This window comes from Cavia porcellus, unplaced genomic scaffold (genome assembly GCF_034190915.1).
Source record: "Cavia porcellus strain 051 isolate PalLab524CR breed Dunkin Hartley unplaced genomic scaffold, mCavPor4.1 scaffold_38, whole genome shotgun sequence".
NCBI lineage: Eukaryota > Metazoa > Chordata > Mammalia > Rodentia > Caviidae > Cavia > Cavia porcellus.
In genome coordinates, this window is record NW_026947521.1 from 6332298 (window position 1) to 6356273 (window position 23976).

General features: G+C 36.8%; 1 protein-coding gene across 10 annotated transcripts in view; it reads left to right on the forward strand.

The window, feature by feature from the left end:
* Positions 1-23976, forward strand: part of Scaper (S-phase cyclin A associated protein in the ER) — a 394758-nt gene that overhangs the window by 310704 nt on the left and 60078 nt on the right. For all 10 annotated transcript variants that reach the window (XM_063243413.1, XM_063243412.1, XM_063243407.1 and 7 more), the window contains one exon: positions 9633-9756. In XM_063243413.1, the coding sequence (XP_063099483.1) occupies positions 9633-9756 (124 nt within the window). The remainder of the gene's footprint in view (positions 1-9632; positions 9757-23976) is intronic.

Here is a 23976-nt window from a genome sequence, read left to right on the forward strand (position 1 = left end):
ACCATTTTTACTATTTTCATTTTTGTTTTGTTTTATTCTGTTTTGTTTTGATTCTATTATATCTGATGGTATAGGCAGCTATTTGAAAGAATATATTATGGTAGCCATCGTTGATTTCCTATTGTTTTGAAACCCTGTATTGCTCTCATTGTTTTGTTTTGATTGATTTTATACTGTTTTGGTTTTATTATTTTATTATTTTTGATGGTATAGATAGCTGCTTTGACGTTAACATGAGGTTAGCCATTGTTGATTTCCATTATCTTGCTTTGAAGTCCTATGTCACATTCACTGCTGTTTTGAGTGACCGTATTCTGTTTTATTTTGCTTGGTCTTGTTCTCTTCAAAATAAAAATTTAAAAAACAGAAAGTTCTACCTGTCACTGAGAATGTGCATTCTGTTGTAGTAGGGTAGAACACATAGATATCTATTAAGTCCGTTTGTTCAGAGATACAGTTCAACTGTAATATCTCTGTGGGGTTTTTGTTGTTGTTGTTGTTGTTGTTGTTGTTGTTGTTGTTTAGTTCACCTGTCTCTGTGAAAGTGAGGAACTGAGGTCACCCACAATGATTGTGTAAACTTGATCTTTTATGTCCAGTAGTCTTCGTTTTATAAATTTAGGTTCCCTGATATTTGATGCATATGTATTTACAATTATTATCTTTCTGTTGAATTGCTCCTTTCACTAGTATATAGTGGCCTTCTTTGCCACTTCTCATTGGCTTTAGCTAGAAGTTTACTTTCTCTGTAATAAAATTGCTATCTCTGCTTGCTTGCGGGTTTGTGATACATTAAATACTATTTCCCATCCTTTCATATTTAGATTTCTAGCTCATGAATTTACTTTTGGAGTAGAAGATTATCTTTAATGCAACAGATTGGATTCTGTTTTTTGATCCAGACTTCAACTCTGTGTCCTTTTAACTGGGGAGTTGAGGCCATTTAGTTGAGCATTATCACTGAAAGTTACTGATTTATTCCTGTGGTGTCTCCATTTTCTGTTGTTGCCTCACTGTTTTTCTTTTCTTGTTTAATTACTTGCCTTGACTGATGTATTCATTCTTTCTGATTTTTTTGGCTTTGTTGGCTTCATTGTCTCTGCCTATGATATGTCAAGTATTTATTTTTGAAGCACTGGCTTATGTGTTCATATATCATATGGAGAGTCAATTTTTCCAGCACCATTTATTAAAGAGTTTATCTTTCTTCCAGTGAATGTTTTGGCCACTTTATCAAAGATAAGGTGGCTGAGTGTGTTTGTAGTTGTAGTTGTACCTTCTGATCTGTTCCACTGATCTTGAGGTCTGTTTTTATTCCAGTACCATGCTGATTTTATTACAGTATCTTTGTAGTATAACTTCCAATCAGAAATGAGGCCTCCTGCCTTGCCTTTGTTGCTCAGAATTGTCTTTGCTATTCTAGGTCTTTTCTAATGAACTTTAGGAATGATTTCTCTAGGTCTATGAAGTATGCTAGTGATATTTTGATTGGGATTGCATTAAATCTATATAAGAATTTTGGGAGAATGGCCATTTTCACAATATTTGTTCTTCCTATCCATGAACAAGGAATGTCTTCCCATTTTTGGAGATCCTCTTCAATTTCTTTTTTCAGGGTATTATAATTTTCTCTGAATAGATCTTTTACTTCTTTTGTTAGATTGATTCCAAAGTATTTCATTTTTTAGGATGCTATTGTGAAAGGTATCCCTTATTTCTCTGTTAGTGAGTTGTGAGTTACGTATAGGAATGCTATTGATTTTTGAGTGTAGACTTTTTATCTGGCTACATTACTGAATTTAGTTATTATATCTAGGAGTCTTTCAGTGGAATTTCGGGGGTCTTCTATGTAGAGTATCATGTCATCTGTAAATAATGATAATTTAACTTCTTCTTTTCCTATCCTTACCACTTTTATTTCTCTCTCATCTAATTGTTCTGGCCAGTATTTCCAGTACTATATGGAATAGGAATGGTAATAAAGGACATCCTTCTCTTGTTCCTGATTTAGAGTAAAGGCTTTCAGTTTTTGGCCATTTAATACAATGCTGGCTGTTCATTTGTCATAAATGGCTTCTCTCATATTGAGGTAGACCATATATTCCAATTTTCTATAAGGTTCTTATCATGAATGAATGTTGGACCTTATCAAAGGCTTTTTCTGCATGTGATTTTTATTTTTGGCTCTATTCCTATGGTGGATTGCATTTATTGATTTGCATATGTTGAACCATCCCTGCATCCCTGGGATGACTCCCACTTGGTTGTGGTGTATAATCTTCTTGATGATTTACTGCATTCTGTTTGCCAATATTTTATTGAGAATTTTTACATCTATGTTCTTTAGGGAGATTTGCCTGTAGTTGTCTTTTTTGGTTAGATTTTCCTCTGGTTTTGATATTAGAGTAATGCTTGCTTCTAGGAATGAGTTAAGGGGAATTGCTTCCCTCTCAATTTCATTGAAGAGTTTGAGGAATGTGGGCATTAAATCTTCTTTGAATTTCTTGTAAAACTCCACAGTGAATCCATCTGGACCTGGGCTTCTCTTTGTTGATAAAGTTTTAGTTACATTTTCAGTCTGATTAACTGAAGTAGGGTTATTCAGCAGTTTCACATCTTCTTGATCTAGCTTTGGTAATTCATATGTTTCTAGGAATTTGTCCATTTCTTCTGTGTTATCAAGCCTATGAGAGTAGAGATTTTCGGAGTAGGTATTGATGATCTTCTGTATTTCCACAGGGTCTGTAATGATTGTGCCCTTTTCATTCCTGATTGCATGAATTTGAGTTTTTACTTTCCTTTTTTTTTATTAAGGTTGACTAGGGGCTTATCAATTTTATTTATTCTTTCAAAGAACCAACTCTTTGATTTGTTGATTCTTTGTATTGTTTTCTTAGTCTCTATTGCATTGATTTCTGCTCTGACTTTTATAATTTCCTACCTTCCTTTGGCTTTGGGCTTGACTTGCTCTGATTTTTTTAAAATGTTTGAGGTGTAGCATCAGGTTGTTTATTTGTATTCATTCTGTTTTCCTGATGTGGAAACTCAGTGCAGTAAATTTTCATCTCAGGACAGCTTTCATTGCATCCCACAGGTTCTGGTAAGTTGTAATGGTATTTTCATTCGCTTATAGATATTGTTTAATTTCTTCTCTAATTTCCTCTGTGACCCACTGATTACTCACAAGAATATTATCCAATTTCCATGTGCTTTGTGGGGTTTTTGCAGTTTCTTTTGTCATTAATTTCTAGTTTCATGGTGCTGTGAGCTGATAACATGGATGGGATAATTTCAGTTCTTTGCATTTACTTAAGCTTGTTCTGTGGGCTAGTATATGGTCTATTTTAAAGAATAGCCCATGTGCTATTGAGAAGAATGTATATTCTGATAGTGTTGGGTGGAGCGCTTTGTATACATCCAAATCTATTTGTTCACAGATGTGATTTAGTTCTGTTTTTTCTTTGCTGACTTTCTGTGTAGTTGATCTGTCTCTTTGTCAATGGAGTGTTAAGATCTCCTGTCATAATTGTGTTACTGCTTATTTAATTTTTCATATCTGTTAATATTTGTTTTGTATAGCTGGGTGCTCCTGAATTTGGTGCATATATATTTAATATTGTTATCTCTTTCTCTTGAAGTTTTCCCCTAACTAATGTGTAGTAACCTTTTTCTCTTTTGATCATTCTTGGTTTGAAGTTCACATTGTCTGTAAACAGAATAGGTACCCCTGCTTTTTGGGGGGATTGTGTTGCATGGAGTATTGTTTTCTATCCTTTAATTTCAGTCTGTGAATTTCCTTTTGGGTTAAATTGGTTTCTTGTATACAGCATATAGTTAGATGTTGTTTCTTGATCCATTCTATTTCTTTTAGTTAGTGAATTGAGGCCATTTACATTAATAGTTACAACTGAGATATTCTGGTTTATTTTTACCTGTTATCTTTCTGCTGTTCATTCTTTACCTTTCCCCTCTGCTTAATTATTTGCCTTGCTTAGTGGTTTATTCCTATGTCTATCTAGAATGTCTTTCAGTATTCTTTGCAAGGTTGGTTTGATGGTCATGAAGTTTTTCAGCTGTTCTTTGTCATGGAAGTATTTTATTTCTCCATCAGTTTTGAAGGATAGTTTTACAGGATACATCAGTCTAGATTTGAAGTGATTTTTTTCTTTAGGATCTGAAATGCTTTACTCCATGCTCTTCTTGTCTTCATTTTTTGTGTTTTAGAAATTTGCTGTGATTCTGATAAGCTTTCCTTTATAGGTGATCTGTCTCTTCTCTCTAACAGCTTTTAATATTCTGTTCTTATGTTGGATTTCTGGGATGTTGATTATAATATGTATAGGTGTACTACAATGCTACTGTTATAAAATCAGCATGATACTGGAATAAAAACAGACTTGAAGATCAATGGAACAGATTAGAAGATACAACTACAACTACCCACAAGCTCAGCCACCTTGTCTTTGATAAAGGGGCCAATCACACTCATTAGAAGAAAGATAGTCTCTTTAATAAATGGTGTTTGAAAACTGGCTGTCTACCTGCCATAAACTAAAACTAGAGCCATGCCTGTCATCTTGTACTAAGCTAAAGTCAAAATGGATCAAAGATCTAAATATTAAAACAGAAACATTAAATCTGCTGGAAGACAAGTAAGTAGAAATCTTGAAGACATGGGATGGGGGTACAGAATTCATGAACAAAAATCAAACCACATGGGAAATAATTCCCATGTGGGAAGTAACTGGGATCTCATTAAAAATTTTTTGTATTCTGAAAGAAATCTCCAACAGAGTAAAAAGGAGACCCATGAATTTTGAAAAAATAGTCAACTGTCCCTCAGACAAAGGACTTCTGTCTAAAACTTGGAAAGAATTAAAAAAATAAGGCTCCCAAATTTCAAAGACCCAGTCGAAAAATGGGCATCTGAGATAAATATACACTTCTCAGATGAAGAAATACAAATGGCAAATAAATACATGAAAAAATGTTCATCATCATTACTCATTAGAGAAATGCAAATTAAACCCACACTAAGAGTCCATCTCACTCCAAAAAGAATGGCCAAGATCAAGAAAACTACCAACAAATGCTAGAGAGGCTATGGGCGATAAGTAACTGTCCTACACTGTTGGTGGGAGTGTAGACTGTTGCAGCCACTGTGGAGGTCAGTCTGGAGATTTCTCGAAAGGCTGGGATTGGAAGTCCCATTTGTTTCAGCTATTCTGCTTCTAGGCATATTCCCAGAAGACTTTAAAACATACCACAGTGATATATGTGCACCCTTGTGTATAGCAGCACAATTTGTAACAGCCAGATCTTGGAAACAACCTAAGTGTCTAATAACTGAGGAATGGATAAAAAAGTGTGGCATTGATGTTCCGGGAGAACATGGCAGATAGATAGCAGCAGCTTCAGAGGCTCTCTGAGAAACCACACTTAAAATCCAGGAATGGTGCCAGGCGAGAAATCCTAAGCAAGGAGAGATATACTTTGCCGACCCAGGAATTAACTAGGCTAAGAGAAACCAACTGGAAACGCAATCCCGGTGATACAACAAGAACAGATAAGGTCTCAGCATGGAAGCTGGACCCCGAGCCACTGGAAGCTGCGATTTGAATTTCATGCAGCTGCTGCTGTGTCCCAATCAGCACAGCAAGGAGAGAGGCGCGAAAGCTCTGAGAGTGGGAAGCAGTGAATGGAGTTGAGAGTGGCACTGGCCTGGAGCCCTGCATCGACCTGCAGTGAGTGAGTGGATCGGGGACCCTTCCATAGAGTAGGAGGCTTCAGCAAAGGACATACTGGGACTGGGCAGACTACCTGGAACAGGATGCTACAGTGACTTCAGTCACATATTCCCCTCTCAAGCGGGATTGGTGGAGAGTGCCTGGCCTGCGTGACATCGCTGACTAAGACCCAGTAGGCTAGCCCAAACCAGGTCCCAGCACCTGGAGGTGCATCCTAGCAGTGAAACCTTTGGTAGGTTGACCTGGAGGGGCGGGCCCAGCATAGGATGCCCAGGTCTGTGTCTCCCTGGTGCCGCTGCAGTGGGCAGGAACACCTAGCCTGTGCAATTCAAACAGACTGTGGCCTGGGAAGGAAGCCACAGAGAAGGAAGCTGGGTCTCCTATACACGCTTAAATATAAGGAACAAAGAATATGGGAAGGAATTAAGCAAGCTGGGACAGGGAAGGAAAATGGGCCTCCTATACACGATTAAATAAAAGTAACAAAGAAAATGGGAAGAGGGAGCAAAAAGAAAGGGTCCTCAGCCCCAATCCTGAGAAACACGCAGTAGCAGACACGGCACAAATAGACATAAAGCGCTATCTCCAGAGCCTCATAGACGAGTTAAGGAATGAAGTTATTAACGACCTGAAGCAAGGTATAAGTAGAATAGTTAGAGAAATGCTAAGCACCGCCCAAGAAAAAACAGATGGTGGAATGGAAGAACAGAAAAAAAAGGGGAGAATTGTTTGATGGAGAAAATAGAGAAAACATAGAATACGTGAAGCAGGTTCAAAGAGATTACCACGAAACTAAAAACTCTCAAAAACTGGCATAATAGCTTGAAAGAAACTAAGGATAGATTATCTCAACTGGAGAGCAGATTTAATATGGGAGCATGAAATGAAAAACTTCTTAAAAATAAACAGCAACGATACAAAGGCTAGAAGATGAGAAGAGGATCTATAATTTAAGAATTAAGAACATAAAAGAAGAAGTAGGGACACAAACAAATGGACTACAAAAGCCATTCACAGAAATAATTCAAGAGAATTTCCCTAATTTAGCGAATGGTAAAGATATTCAGATGTATGAGGCATACAAGACCCCAGCCACCTACAACCCAAACAGAGCTACACCCAGGCATATAATAATCAAAATTCCAGAAATACAATATAAGAACAGAATATTAAAAGCTGTCAGAGACACTTACAAGGGAACCATCAAAATTACAGCAGACTTCTCGGCACAAACCATCAAATCACGAAGAGCGTGGGGGGAAATAATTCAAGCTTTGAAAGATAATAACCTCCAGCCAAGATTGATATATCCTGCACAACTGTCCCTAGAAATTGATGGAAAAACAAGGTGTTTCCAGGATAAAGAGGAACTACGGAAATTTGCAACCACCAATTCAACTCTACAAAGAATACTGCAGGATATTCTAAAAAAGGAAAATACCAAGATTCCAGAAATAGTGGCAGAGAGGCCACAATGAATGGAGCAGAAAGCGAAATGAAGAAGACAAACTGACAACAAACAACAGAAAAAGAGCTCAACAGAAATGAGGCAGAGAAGATCGGATGGTAGGAACAGCTATTTTGGAGAAAACAAGACATCATAATAGCTAGTGCTGATTTAGTATCATCTTGTTTTGAAGTCCCATCAAACTTGTATTCTTCTGTCTCCATCGATCTTAAAAGGTTGTATCTTATTGGATTTTATTATATATGATAATATAAGTAAAACTTTTATAGACAAGGAGATTTTACAGAAACCATTGTTCATTTCCTATTAATTGGTTCTAAATACCCTGTAATAATGTCATTCTCTTGAATGGTTTTATAGTGTCTTGATATGTTTGGTGCTACAGTATACGAAGTTATACTCAAAGATTTCAAGGAAAGAGACACTATGGTAACTATTTTTATGTCCGGATATCTTGTGGTGAAACACTATTGTGCTTAAATGGTTATGTTTTGACCTGCGCTGTTCTGTTGTTATGCCCTCTTTAGCGAATGATAAAGATACTCAGATGTATGAGGCATACAAGACTCAATCCCCCCCTTTTTTTAATTATTTACTTTTTTAATCTTTTTAATTAAGGGAAAAATAAATAAAAAATAGCAGGATACATTATAGTAACCTACTTTGATTTCCTATTAACTTGATTTGAAATCCTGTATTGCCCTCACCATCTTGTTTTGATTGATTTTCCTCTATTCTTCTTTGCTTGATAGTACCAAGTTCAAAAGTATAGGCAAAACTGTGAAGACAATAAGAATCATTATGACGCCCATTCCGGTTGACTATTGTTTTCTTTTAAAGTCCTGTAATGTCTCCAATGCTTTGGTTTTATTCTTTAATGTTTAGTTCAATTTTATTATAACTGGCAATTCTTCTTAAAATAGCAAGAGGCAGTATGGTAACCATTGTTGATCACCCTATAATTTGTTTTTACATTGTCTATTATGTCCATTCTTTTGATTTGACTGACTCTGTTCTGATATGTCGCATTTGGTTTTACTCTCTTCAAAAAAAGTAGTAAGAACTGTGTGAGTAATAAAACTCAAAATGTGTAATTGTCATTGTACAAAAGAAAAGAAAAGAAAGTGCTCTAAAGGTTATAACTGCATATATGTTTAAATGTATAAGATAGATAACCATATTACTGAGTTTTTTTGGATCATTGAACAAAACTGTTTGCACTCTCACTATTTGAAAGTCCACTTTATATGCTTCAATTTTGTAACTTGAACAACTGTTTCTAAGATGAGAATATGTAATCTATTAACTAGTAATTTCTTACCATTTATTTTTTAAATTTTGTATTACTTGTACCCTTTTTCTGTTTTTTTTTTTCTTTTTCTCCTTAAATAAAAAAAAAGTATGGCATTTTTATATAATGGAGTACTACTCAGCTATAAAGAAGGATCACATTGAGATATTTATAAATAAATGGATGCAACTTGAGACCATACTCATAAGCGAAATAAATAAAACTCACGTGTGTAAATACCATATAGTCTCCCTAGTGTAAGAAATGGTAAGAATACATAAAAGCTTATGGTAGTCATGATTCCCCATTACATTGCTTTGAAGCCTTATAATATTTCCATTCATAGTTGGAATGGTTTTATCCTGGGTTGTTTGTTTTATTATGTGTGATGGTATGAACACTATTTTGAAGATAACAGACATTATAATAGCCAGTGCTGATTTAATATCATCTTGTTTTGGAGTCCTACCACACTTTGGTTCTTCTGTTTCCATTGGTTCTATCATGTAGTATCTTGTTGGATTTTATCATGTGTGGTAGTATAAACAAATTTTTTATGGAAAATGGGATAATATAGTAACCATTGTTCATTTTCCGTTATTTGGTTCTGAATGCCCTGTAATACTTTTATTCTCCTTAATGGTTTTACACTATTTTGTTATGTTTGAACTATTGTATATGAAGGTATGCTCAACTATTTCAAGGAAAGAGACACAATAGTATCTACTGTTATATCGGGTTGTCTTGTAGTGAAATACTGTGTTTCTTAATTGTTCTGTTCTGATCTGCTTTATTATGTCCTCTTTTATCTTTATCTCTTTAAAATAAAAAATTAAAAAGAAAAATAAATTATCAGATACTGATAAGTATATTGCCATTGTCTGTAGTTGCAACCAGTAGAAACTAATAACAGGTCTTAAGTACTACTGAACATTGGACTTTGTATGAAAAAATAAGCATTTATATCTTGGTAATTGGCCGTGGCCCTACTAGTATTTGGTTTGGTTTTTCTAGAATAACTTCTATCACAGGCCTGTTCCTGTTGTACCACTTATTTTGTGTATTTAAAATTGTTTGGAGAGGAGCTCCTCCAGTTTTACGGTGGTGTTTTTTCTCTTCCTATTAGGTCCCTCTGCAATGCAATCAGCATTTACTACCTCACCTGCAGCAACTGTTCAGAAAACTGCACTGATGTTCTGTTTAGTAACAAGATTACCTTTTTAATGGACCTCCTGACACACCAGTTGACGGTATGTAATGTGACTGCTCCAACTTAGAAGCAGTTAGGGTTTGAAAAACATTCCCTATAGAGAAAACTAAAGGATTAAAAGAAGAAAAAGGTTAGAAGAGTAAAAATAAGGACTAACAGAGAAACTTCTAAAATATTTGAAGATTTTTTCATTTGACTTGCCTAAGCTCCAATGTTCAGTGGATAACAGACAGGTAACACTTGCTGAAAACACAAGTTGACATGGGTAGACGTGACATTGGGAGCAGATAGACCCAGTGCCAAACCTCTAAAGCCACAGGAATGAGTGCTGTAGAAAGAAGAAACTAGAAAGACCCCACAACCTCACTAACTTAGTTAAAAGGGTCAGCTTAAAAAAGATTTTTTATGGCTAGTTAGATTTTTTTTTTAATTAAGAAACTCCTCTATCAGAAAGGGGCAAGCCTATTATACTTTTGAAATGAGAACAAACAGGAATTTGTCTCCTAAAATTTTACTTCAGTTAACAGATGTTGAAAGAGGTAAGCTCAATGTAATATCCAAAGGTTTAGGTCTTTCAGTTGCAGTCTCCAGAACAGAATACTAAGGCCAGAAGTTTCCTGGGGAAGTTTCTGAGCCCCTGAGGTATTGGCACAACATTTCTCTCCAGCTACAAATTTACAACACAGGAGATTTATTTTTCAGAACTGGTTTGCTTTTACTCAGCACACAGTTGTAATAGTTCTTCTTTGAACACTGTGCTTTTTGCTCCATTTCTTAACTCCCATCAGTTCCTATATATGTTTAGTCCTTACCTGAGGCACTGTGACATGTTTTAATGAAATCATACCCAGCCTGACTCATTCCCCAAGTCCAGGTTAAAAATACTTCTTATGTAACTCTACTATTACATCTTTTGCAGAAGTGATTATATTGAATTCTAATTATTTACTTGTCTGTTCTTCACTAGCCATAAATTGATGAGGACAGCAGGTAACTCACCATTGTCTCTGAGCTTCTAACTCAGGATCTGGCACACAGTTCAGTATATCATTGAATGAACATAGGAATAAATTAATCATGCACAGCACAAGCTGAAAAGTCAGAACAATAATCATGAAGCCCTTTGAGGCAGGCAGTGACAATGAAAGGGCACAACCATACAGGAAAACAGAGATGTGGCCCACAGCATGTCACACACAGGCACAGCATGGGAATGGCTACAGAGTTGATGGAAAGTCATGGGTTAGATTATATAGTAAAAAAAATGCTTCAGAAATCATTGAAAAATAGCACAAGGAGTAAAGAGTTGACACTGGCTATTTGGCTTTATGTTTCAGTTATTTTGATTTACATAGCCTCATTTAGTTTTCAAAACAGCCGTTTAAAGTCATTATTATCCTATTTCACAGATAAGGAAACTCAGTCACTGAGAGGCTGACTTTCCCAACGCAACGTAGATGTGAGTCACAGAGCCAGTAGTCAAACTAAGGGACATAATGGGAAAACTAAGGGACAAACTATATAATGAGTGGTTTTTAAATTTTGGAACCGTAAAAGAACGGAACAAAAGTGAGGAACTGTCACTGTATGGAGAAGAATAAGGACATGTAAGAACTAAATATAATATGAGATCCTGGTCCAGAAAATCAAGATTAGAAGGAAAACTGGGAAATTCAAGTTAAGTCCATAAAATAGTTAATTTTATCAGCCTAAGGTTAATTATCTCTTTCAGTAATTATACTATGGTTTTGTAACATGTTAACCATGGGGACACTGAGTGAAGGGAACTTTCTACTATTTTTATAATATATGTGTTGGTGTGAAATTGTTTCAAATCAGGAATGGAAACCAGCTCAAACCCATGCCTTCCCACTGTTCCATATTGGATCATCAGAAACTTGCTCTCTACTGGTAATGAGAGAAGAGATTTTACTTTGATCAGAGCACATAACTTTACAATAAATAGCAATTGAAATGTAAAGTAATGAGCATGATGGCTTATAGAAAAAAGATTTTCTTTTTTAGTTTCAGAAAACAATTGTTACAAAAGAAATGAGACCATTTATTCTCTCATTTAATAATGCTTAAATGCCTAGTATCTCCAGTTTCAGAGAAACACAGACTGTAATTTCAAACTTCCATGAAATCTCCACACAGGAGTAGGAGCAGTCATATAGATGATGTTATCTCAACTTGGGCTGCTATAACAAAATACTATGGACTGGTTAGGTTACATTCAATAGGAATTTATTTCTCACAGTCCTAAAAGCTGGAAGCCCATGCTACAGATGCCTGTGTGGTCAGGCTCCTGTGGGCTCTCTCTGCAGACTTCTACCTTTCTCCTGCATCTTCACATGGCACGGCAAAATGAGCTCACTCTTAGCCTCTTAGGAGGGCACTAATTCTACTCATGAGGTCGTTATCTCATGACCTGGTTACCTCAAAGCCCAGCCTTCACATAGCATCACATTGAGGATTAAATGTCAACATTGGGGTTTAGAAGTATACAAACATCCAGTCCATAACACATGCAATCCATGGTGTAAAGACAGCCTGCACAGATGCCATGGGCACACAAAGGAGGATGTTCTGTGGCTCTCACAGGGTTGTGACAGAACCAGTCACATGCCAGGAACGTGTATATACCTTGATTATTTTCCTCTTCCTTGAAACCCCTGGTTTCCTTTGAATAATATATTCTGTTGCTTTTGACCTCAAGATTTCTTGACACTCAGAAAAGCTTTTAATCCCTCAATCAAGGATTTCACCACATTCTATGTTTATTCTGCCCTGTGCGTTTTGTTCATTTTGGAACTAGGATCCAGGGTCATTTGTTTGTCAAACATATTTTCTCCCTCCTTTCCTGTACGTGGCACTTCCTGGGGTTTTCAGTTCTTCTTTGACTGTGTGTCCTGCAGCTGTTAATTGTAATGTTGCTGTGACTGAGTCTGAGGCACCGGAAAATATGTGACCTGGCTTTTCATGACTGGTAATAGTCATTTTATGTTTTTGGAAATCACTTAAGTACACTTAAGTACATTTTTTTGCTAACTGATTTTAATGTACATGTTACTGATATATGGACCACTGACTAGTTAGTTCCCTGTTAAATAAAGGATTAAAAGAAGTCATCAATATATTTTTCAGAAGTAATGGGAAAAAAAGCATAAAAGAAACTAATAACTGCCTGGCAGGTGCAAGATCTTGAGTTCAATTCCTGGTACTCACTCTCAAAAAAACTAATAAATTGGGATCTGGAAGAATTAATTATCAGGTGCTTCATTCAACCTTTCTGTTTCTTGCTAAATCTAGAAGCTTAGAAGATATTTTTCTTTCAGTCTGATTGCCTTGGGTTTGTTTTAGCACTCTGGAATTCCATTTCAGTTTGCTGTTCAGATGCCATGACTACAAAGGTGAATGCAATAGTGTTCCTCTACTCTAGAAGCCCACAGTTGAAAAGTAGAAAAATTGGGCACATAAATATCCTAGACAACTGTGGACATTTGATTAGAGCTGGAGTAGCCCGGGCAACCTAATAGAATACCTAGCATACAATAGATGCTTGTTAAATGCTTGGTGAATGAATGAATGAATGGATGGATGAGTGAACAGACTGTTGAGGACTGGATAATTTTTTCTTGAGGAAGAAATTACATCTGATTGACTTGAATATGAATAGAACTTTGACAGTTCTTGATTTATCATTTCCATAAAATATAAATCAACATAAAGTTTCATGCTTTTTCTTTCAATATAAAGTAGGATTTTAAGTAGTTCTTAGGAAATTTCTTTACAGCCCTTCAAAACTAGTTCATTTAGACAGGCTTCATCCATGGAGGCTAACATCAATGTATTATGTTCCACAAAGCATAAAAGCTTTAAAATAAATTACAACAGATTTCTTCCTTCACTCATGAATTATTAAACATTCTCTCTAGGCCTGTGTCATTCCAGTGAATACAACAGTAGACCTGTAGACTCAGAAAATTTCCTTGAGGAGACCAGACGTGCACATTGGAAAGCAATAATAGGCCAATGAGAAAAGTAAGGTGGCAGAATAGGAAGATAGCCTTGCTTCTCATCTTCCCAATTAACACTGACTTAACAATCCACTGACCAGCATACCTTTTATGAGAACTTCAGAAACCAGTTAAGAAGTTGCAGTAACCCAGACAAGCTCAAGCCCAAGAGTGACCACTTTGAAATAGTTAAGAATAACTGTTTCACTTTACTCTTGATTATGCATCCCTGCAGATAGCATAGCTTTGTGCTGGGGAGGATAACCTATCTCACAGCTTCTTGGGATGAGGACGTGGCAGGGGTGAAGTAGGAAGAGAAAAGTGGAAGATGGGACCAATATTTCAGCTTCTTAGAGTACTGCCTGCCTAACTTTAACTCTTATGGAACCAGCATAGTTTGGATGCCTGGTGGCTACTGAAACCAAACAACAGCAGGGTCAGCTAGTTGTAGTACCAGAGGGTCTACATTACCAAAAAGACCAGTTCAAATTGGCATGATCTAGAGAAGGCACTCAACTCTGAACCTCTCCCTCAAAAACAAGAGATAAGAGTGAAACATGAACACAGTGGTCCAGTTTTTTAGAGTAATACCCTGGAACTCTTTGTCTTTCTCACCTGTCATAGGTGCTTACAGAAAACCAGTCTACTTGGATGCTGCTGAGAATAGAGAGCGGCATACCTTGGTCCTGTAGAAGCAGAGAATGCACAGGGCTGCAGGCAAATATCAGAGGAAGTAAGAGATTATGGCTTCCTGGAAAAAAAGTGACAAGCCCTTCCTACACATGTGACCTAGAGAAGTTAAATTTACGAAAAATGTTTCAGAGGCCCCCAGAATCTCTAGCCAAGCTGACTGGTGAGGATCTCTCCCTGTAGGAAGCTAACTCATAAAGACTGGAAGAGGTGTCTGTTTTTTCACAATCCATCAAAAATTGTGAGATACACAAAAAAACAGGGAAACATGGTCCAAATGGGAGAATAGACTAAATCACTAAAAAATGGAGATACGTCGATTACCTGACAAAGAATACAAAACAACTATTGTAAAGGTGTTCAACGAGATCAAGAAAACATTGCATGAGAAAAAAATGAGAGTGTTAACAAAGAGAAAATACTTAAATGAACCGTACAGATTTGTTGGTGGTACGTGGCTAGATTAAAACCCTTCTGCACCATTGGCAGGAGTGCAAAATGGTGCAATTGCTATGGAAAACAGTATGGAGAGACCTCAGAACTTAAAGCCAGTACTACCATGTGGTCTGGCAATCTCACTTCTGGAATTTCTCCAAAGAATTCAAGTTAAAATCCTGAGTAGGTTTCTGCACTATAGCACTCACTGTAGCATTATTCATCAGAGTCCAGGGGTGGACATAATTTCATTGTCCATCAGATGAATGAATAGTGAAAATGGGGTTTATACAAACAATGAGCCTTGAAGAAGAATGCATCCTCATCATATCCCACAACTAACTGAATGTGACTGCTGGGTTAGGTGAAATAAGCTTAATCACAAGAAGAGAAATACTGCAGGAATTCACTTACAAAAAGTATCTAAAATAATCAAGCTAATGGAAACAAAATAGAATGATAGTGGTCAGGGAGGAAAAAGAGGGAAAAACTAAAGGTATCATTCAATCAGGATAGAATTTCTCTCATAAAAAAGTTTTTCTATAGCTCTGTTTTATAATAACTAACAGTATTGTAATATATACTTAAAGATTGGTTAGAAGGGCTAATTTATATTACATATATCATTAATAAAACCAAGTGAAAGTACTGTGGAGTGCTGTGAAAATATATTTGATAGGCTTGTATTAGTACTGGACACAATCTAAGAAGTTCAGTATATTAATGACCAAACTGAAATGTAGAAAAGAGATCACACAGCTACCAAGGGGCAGAACCATGAAGGAGACTTAAAGTGGACTTATAGTGGATCCCCTCCCCCAATTTCCTGAGTCCCTGCTCAGGGTGTCCATTCCTATAAACAGAATTGACATGATCTCACTTTATTAAGTAGAGAAATGAAATAAAGCAAAATTCTTGTGACTTTGATTTTATACAAGTTTAATGTTATCATTTGGTTAGAATATACTAAAGTACCATTTAATTAAAAGGTTTATAATTTCTTCATGTTTCATTGTGTTTTAAAAAGCATTAAATATTTTATTAACAATCTTATTTTTAATTTATAGTGACCTGTTCTTTATAAAATTTTTAAAGAATATGCTGATAATTGTGTCTATGTATTTTCTGGAGTCAAGGAGCTGTTAATTGAAAAGTGTTGTACAAACCTTAAATAATTGATCAGATACTGTTGAACCACACAGGCTTTTGGTGAGCTGTTCAGAAGGTGACAAGAAAGTCTGAATGCAGGCAAAGGAAGTCCTAAGTGTAGCCTTACACAGCAGGGGATTATTTTTCACTTGGCTGTATAAAGAGCCATCCAAGTGCCTGATGACTGTCGTCATAGCTGCAGGCCTGGAGCTCGCCACTCACCACATTGTTTCTTCACATCAAGGAACCAGAGCATTGACTCCATAGTCAACTACATGGGAGCAGAGATCATCAGTCTTGCAGGTGACGGCACCCTTCCTGGTGCCACCTGCACCTTGCTTCTCTCTTTCCTCCCTGGATGGCATTTGTCTTGCCTGACTGATACACCTTGCCATGTCCCTCATCACACATATGAGTTCCGTTCAAGTCATATCTCTTGTTAGCACAGAGGATTTCACAACTAGAAAAGAGGTCTTCATAGTGTCTGGTTTAGCCCATTCCACTTGTAGAAAAGAAGACAGTGGACCTTAGAATAGAGGAGAGATTGGAAACAGGTGAAGCGAGTGCTGACACAGCTCTGCAACCTCTTTCCAAATTCAGATGCTCAGAACCCAGTGGGCATTCATTCTACTCAGTTACTTATTATACATTTTTTGAGAATGACTCAGGCACATGATGATTGGCATGGAGCTCTACTTTCAAATCTACATTCAGAATTCACTAGTGAGAGACTATGGGTGAAAACACTAACCTAAGATATATTCGTAGATCACTATACCAAAAATAGTAGAATGCATTTTCTTTCTAGTGTATATAGTACACTCATGATAAGGTGTATGCTGGGCTGTTAAAAAACTCTTATAAACTAAAAAGCTTTAGATCATGCAAAGTATATTCTCTGAACACGTGAAATAAAATTAAAACAATAATTTACCTGTGAAATCACAAAAGAAATTAGAAAATACTTTACCTGTATGATAATGAAACTGCAAGATATTTTTTAAAATCAAGTGGAGAGACGTTTATAGCTTTAAATAGAATTGTGTACAGTGAATTTTCTCTGAGTATAATGTGGTTAAAGTAAAATCATAACAAAAAGATAAAACCCATATAATATACTTTAACCTGAAAATTGAACAATAATGGTACCAGCAAACTTAACTTTTTAAAAAAATTTAACAATAGTGATATCAACATCAAGTTCTACATCTTAAATATACACAAATTTTATCAATTATACATTAAAGCTGTGGTAAAAAAAGAGGGAAATAATAATATGTATCAAAAATACCTGGGATTCAGTTAAAGCAAAGCTTAAAAGAGGAAATAAAGTTCTTCAAAGTACACTTACAACTTTTCTAAAGTTTGAGACTATGAGTAGGTGCACACACAAATATTTTAAAGAAATACAGGAATAAAAGTTCTAGAAACCTGGAAGGAGTTGATAAAAGTTATGTAGTTTCCATCAGGTACCAATATTGAATCTAAAGACTGAAATGCTCAGCATAATTTAAATACCAATCCTTATTTCTTGGGGATTAAATATATAGCCTTCAATTTAAAATAACTCATCTTAACTGGAGAAATGATTGTTCTAATAAAGAAAATTAGAGCTTTCTTAGTAAAATCGTTTTGACTCATGGAAATTCCTCAAATGAGCTGACAACTGTTCAGTGTACATTTTGTGCCTATTTGAACCCAGCTTGATTGTTGTAATTAAATACAGAGATTAAGGAAAATAGCAGTCCCAGTGCCCATGGGGGAAATCTGTAGTACCCCAGGAGTTGTGTGGTAGAAAGTTCAGTCTAGCTACAAGGCAAAGACTGTAACTGAAAGGCATTGTCTCCCTCATCAGCAGTGCAAAGAGAATAGCTTAGGTCCATAATGCCTGGTGAGTCTAAGGATACAGGCGTGGCAGAAATAGCACCCTGCGGTGGTGAACCATCAAGGGTAAGAGTCATACTTGTGCCCATATGCACATGTGCTCTGGAAGTAGAGGTAAGAGAAATCAGAAGGGTTAGCCCAAAAGAACACCAGAGCAGGACTCAAGAGAAGAATGGGACAGAGAAAAGAGGTCAGTTGAGGAAGGAGAGTGAATGGAGAGGAGAAAAAAGTGCAAGTAGGTCAGGTGTGAGAAACAGGTAGAGCCTGGAAAGGTAAAGCCCTACTCAGTTACTTATTATCCCGGCATGCTGTATGGATGCAGTCTCCTCCTGCCCTCCTGAAGCTTATGTCCCATGTATGTATGGTGAAACGGCAGGCAAACAACAGTGTCTTCTGGGTTTCCAGTAAATAAAAGAAAATAGTAACAGCAGACATTAACATGGACGTATACACAGCTAAATTCCTGTCTCTCTGCCCTCTGGGGGTTTTATGAGATGTGGGAAATGGGCTAAAAGCATTCTTTATGGTTGCCCTCTGCTCTAGCACAGTTCATTCTCACCTGTGAAAGCAGTCTGTTTAGAGAGGGAAAAGCAGCAATATTAGGTCTCATTAACACCTCTGGCTGCGGCAAATGAAAGTCTTACACAGACTGTGCTCAGTGTGGAGGTGTGTTCCTTGAAAGATAACTTGCTTTCTCTCGAACTTTGACAATGTAATTTAACAAGTGCCTGTGTTTTAGAAACTGTGCTTTAGGTTTGGCAGTTTCTTATAAACATGCACTTACCCTACTTCCCAGCAATCCGACTCCTAGCTGTTCAACCAAGAAAGATGAAAACACTACTCTACGAGGAGTAAAAAAGAAAAGACTTGCACAAAAATGACCTTAGCAGCCTTATTCACAGTAACTAAAAAAATTCCTGAACAACACACATGTTCATCAACAGTGAACTGATTTTAAAAGGTGGAGGGTGTGTATCTATATAATGGGATAATTCTTAGCAACAAAAGGGATTGAATTACTGATATTCTCAGCAGCATTCTGAATTTATAGAAATACTCAGAATCGAAAAGGCTACATTCAAAAGTCTACTGCCTGTATCATTGCAGTTATTTAAGTTCTGGAAAATGCAAAGTGTCTGTAATGACTCAGAGCAGATCAGTGATTGCCTAAATCTCAGAGCTGATAGGAAACAATGACTTAAAAAGTCTGGAGATCTTCTAGAGTTGGTAAAAATTGTTTTGTATCCTGAATGTGATGGTTCTTACTATCATACCAAATTTATTCATAGATGCTTACATTTACCAAAATTCACCAAAGTGAATACTTTAAAAGGATACATTTCATAATAAACCTTACTTTTAAGACATACTTCACAAATCAGGTAAAACATTAATTGGTAAATCTAGACAAAAGTTAAATCTCATTATAGATTTTATTGCTCTTGCTTTAGAAAGGAAAAAACACTCTTTCTAAAAGGCAAAAATGCAAAACAGTGTGTTATTGAGAGAATGTAGCCAGGAGGATAAGGACCACACCAATTTCTTCAAGTGACACTTATTGTCTTTATGCAAATAACAGCATAGTAAGAGTACTGATTTCCTTTATTATACTTTAAGTGGCCATCCTTTACTCAGATTTGAGTGTCTCTTTCAGGCAATAACCTGCTTGACTGGACATTGTAGAGCATCTAGACAGTCCAGTGTGGGGCTTACTCTCAGGAAGCCTGTAGTCTAGCTCAGGGATTATCCTTCTAGGGCCTACAGACCAACCACCATCTATTTGTAAGTAAATTTCTATGTATGTTTACATACTGCTGCTTTTACCTGACAGTGTAGTAATTGTCACAGAGACTGAATGACCTACAAAGCATAAAATATTTACTGTTTGGCCCTGAACAGAGAAAGCTTGCCAACTTTTAGATAAGAAAGATATGATGTGGATGTTAATGCAGAGAGTGTCATAAGCAAAGCTTTCTGGCTTCTAGTAGCCATGACTAGGTCACAACTAAACATCTCAGAAAGTTGTCTGCATCCAGTCTCTTCACTCCCACACCATGCATTCAGCCAAGTTAGGCTAACTTGGCTTCTAACTTTGTTATCCCCACAGTGCTTTCATCAAGATAATCAGTAGCTTCCAAGTTGAAAGTCTTGCCTTTGGATTTGGAAAAATCTCCCCATTTTTCAATGCTCATGTTCCCTGGACTTGTGTTCCCAAATGGCATACTCTGCATGGGCAGGTTTGGTTTGAATTGCAGCTACTATGCATACATTGGTGACCTCAAGTCAGCATTTCCATACCCAGCATGTCCAGAATCAGACAGTACATCTACTCCTCATAAACAGCTTCTCCTTTGTCCCCCAAGCTACCCACACTGCCATCAAAGCCAGAAACCAAGAGCATATCTTTAAACCATCCCTCCATTATTCCTTTTCCCCCCTCCCCTAATATATACTGATTAGATTTTTCTCCATTCCCCATCATCTTTCATTTGAGACATTTCAGTGACCTCTTCCCTTTGCTTTAGTTTTAACCCCTTAATAGCTTAATGACAAAAGTCATCTTTCTAAAATGAAGACTATTTTTGTCACTCCCTTGTTTCAAATCCTCCATTGCTTACCCCTCACCTTCAGCATGAAAAGCCAGATTTAGTGAAGCATACCCAGGCCTATGTGACCGACTAGACAGCCTCATTTCCCAGTGCTCTGGTATCGCCAGCAGCCACACGGAAGGATGTGAGACTGACCTAAGAAGCCTCATTGCTGTCTTGAGAATGAATTAACCAGTGACCATGGGGCTGTCAGACTTTTAAGCATCTGACTTCCTCAGCTCTTAAGGGTCCTTGAGCATTGTTACTATGGGATAATGTCATTGGTGGTTTAGTTACTATTTTTTACCTTGGCATCTATTTTTCGGTTTTTTTTTTTTTTTTTTTTTTTTTTGTCTTTTTCATTTTTATCGGTACCAGGGATCGAACTCACGACTGCCTACTTGCAAGGCAGGCACTTATGCCGCTGAGCTAAATCCCCAGCCCCTTGGCATCTATTTTTCTCACTGGCATCAGTGTACCCACTTTGTCCTCCTTTCCATTAGTTTCTATTATATCCTGGTTCTGGCATATTCTAGATAGATGATGTCACTTGAAAAATGTCATGATCATAGATGAAGACCTACAGAATCATGGAATCTGAGAACTGTAAGAGGCCTCAGGGATTAGCTGGTCCAGTCTCACACCAGGAGAGATAGTAGTATGGGAGCAAATCCCTAAATGTGGAGGCAGATGTCCTGAATTTGAGAAGCTGCTCCATTTACTAACTCCACTTTCTTGTGTAAGTTGCTTCACCATTCTGAGCCTCTGTTTCTTCATTTGCATAATGGCACTAATCTAGATATATTAGGGGGTTAGATATGTAAACTTCTAATGAGATCAACGTGTATAGAGGATTTAGTTCACCACCTTACAGTAAACTCTCAGTAAATATTAGAGCTGAGTACTCTCGTTTTGATAAATGAGGAACTGGCAGCACACAGATCAGGCTGGTCCTGATGGCTGGGCTAGGATAAGACCCAGGCTTCCCCCTGCAGGCAGTGCTCTCAGCACACCAAAGCCGCTTTATAAATGCCTCTAGAACCTAGTCATCTTTTCACTGGACAAATGCTTAGGAGCACTGGTTACATACTAGGCAGTAGAATTACATTTATAAATGTAGTTCACAATCTAGTATGGCAGACAGATAAGACTCATTTAAAATGTGGCATGATAAAGCTACAGTAAAGCAGAGCGTGTACAGCTGTCGTCAGACCATATCAGTGTTGGGGGGTAACGGGGAAGTAGAGGGTGCATCTCATAGTCTAACAATTGAAGGAGAAATAAGAAGTGAAGGAGGCACATGTTGCATGGAGAAGTTATGAACACCTAAAATCCCTTCCTTTTACTCACTTTACAAATTTACCAGGACAACTACATGTATTTCTTGAGTGTTGGTTTTTTTTAAATTTGGACCTTCAGAACACATCATTGGTTTGGTGAATTTTTAAAGTAAATATCAGTGTCTAGATGCATTTAACAAATATTTCTTGAGTACCTATGCCCAATGTTGTTTTAGTACAAAAAATATTGCAATGAGCAAAATATAGTCCTGCCCTCATGCAGCTTATTTTCTGAGAGGGGTGAGAAAACATAAATGTCATCAAGTGACTATTAAAATAGAAGAAAAGTAAAGCTAAATAAGCAGGAAAGAAAGGCTATGTCTAGGAGAGAGAAATGTTACTCTTACTATATCGTAGCCGGGCAAAGCTTGTGATAAGGTGGCATATGAATAGAGACTTAGAAGAAGTAATGGAATGAAGCCTGAGGGTACCAAGGGAAGAGCAACCAGGGTGAAGGAAATGAGTGACAGCAAGAGCTGGAAAGACAGCATTACACAGTCTTTAGGGAGGGAATGGGGCAAAATAGATCAGGAAGCTCTTGGTGACCATTATGAAGTGTAGCACTTTTAGTTTGCAGGAGATGAGAAGTCATAAATGTGGTAAGCAGAGCAATAAGATGAATTCCACATTTATAGCAGTGTGACCACTATACTATACATCTGCTAGAAAGTGTGTTGATATTTTATTTTGTTAGACTTTTAGCTAAATTATTATTACTAGGGCTTCAAAAGGATAAACTGTATTACAATAGGTAATATTAGGGTAAATCTTCCTTAATGTCATAATATGATTCATGGAGTAAAACAAAGAGGAGATTTTTAAAAAGGGGAAGTAAAGGATTTAAAAAAAGATTTTTAAAAATAGTTTGAAAAACTATTGATCATTCCTCTATAATTTCCTTTTTGTATTTTCAAATCACAGAAGTAGTGAAGGTAAGTATCTCTCATCATTTTATATTTATGTATAATATAACATTGGAGATGAATGTTTTATAAAATATTAATGGTGAAAATGCTATTGTGTGTCCAGTGACTCTAGAAAATAAAATGATGCCCAACCATGCAGGGACATGTGTTTGCCCCCTGGAGTCCTTCCACACTTTTCACCTTATTTATCTGTATACTCCTGACATCATCTTGGCAGAAGTTTCCTAAACAATTTCTTATTGGTTCCTAGTGAACTTGTGCATATTATGATTGTTATGAACACACTGCCTTCAGAATACTAAACTTAAATTGTATCAAATTACCATTAGTCGCCTACTTATTGCCTGTCTCACATGGGATCATATTAACAGAATGATGGATTCATTTATGCTACTAATAAAAGTATCTTTCTTGGGCTGGGGATTTAGCTCAGCGGCATAAGCTCCTGCCTTGCAAGCAGGCGGTCGTGAGTTCGATCCCTGGTACCGATAAAAAACGAAAAAGACAAAAAAAAACCAAAGTATCTTTCCTTACTGCAAACAGGAATGTAGGAAGTGTTCCAAGCCATTTTGATGATGGGAGGTAGAAGGGGAAAAAGGAAGAACTTGACTCTTAAAAGTGATTAAGATTTTTAATTTTGCTAAAAACATTTGGCCTCAGATTTGGGTCCTATAAATACTGAGTAGGATTAGAGAATTTGTGCCAGTATTTCTTCCAATCCTGATGCTTTTTGTGTTTTCTGGAAAATCTCTGCCCTTTGAATCTAGGATTCCCCAAAGATAAAATGAAAAGTATCTTTCTGTATCTAAAACTATGTGAAATAGCTACAGATTTTAAGAAATCAAATATTGTTGAGAGGAAGTTGAAATTGCAATCAATGCACATAAACTAACCTTGTAGTGCATTGCTACTATATGAGTAAGATAATGACCACAGTATGTTCTAAAGTAGTATGCTAGAGAAGTTGAGGGTACAGCTCAGTGATGGAGCACATATTTAGCACACACAAGGCCCTCTGTTTAATCCTCAACATCAGAAAAGAAGAAAAAAATATTACCATACATTCTAAAGGAAAAACCTTTAAACCATTTGAAAAGAACATAGGGTTTTAGATTTCCATCTCGAGGTGAAAGATTCAGAAGGGTCAAAAACTGCATGGCTCTGCCTGTCACCAGGCCTAGTACACACCAGCAAGTGGAAGTTACCAACCTTGCAGCATGGGCAGATGA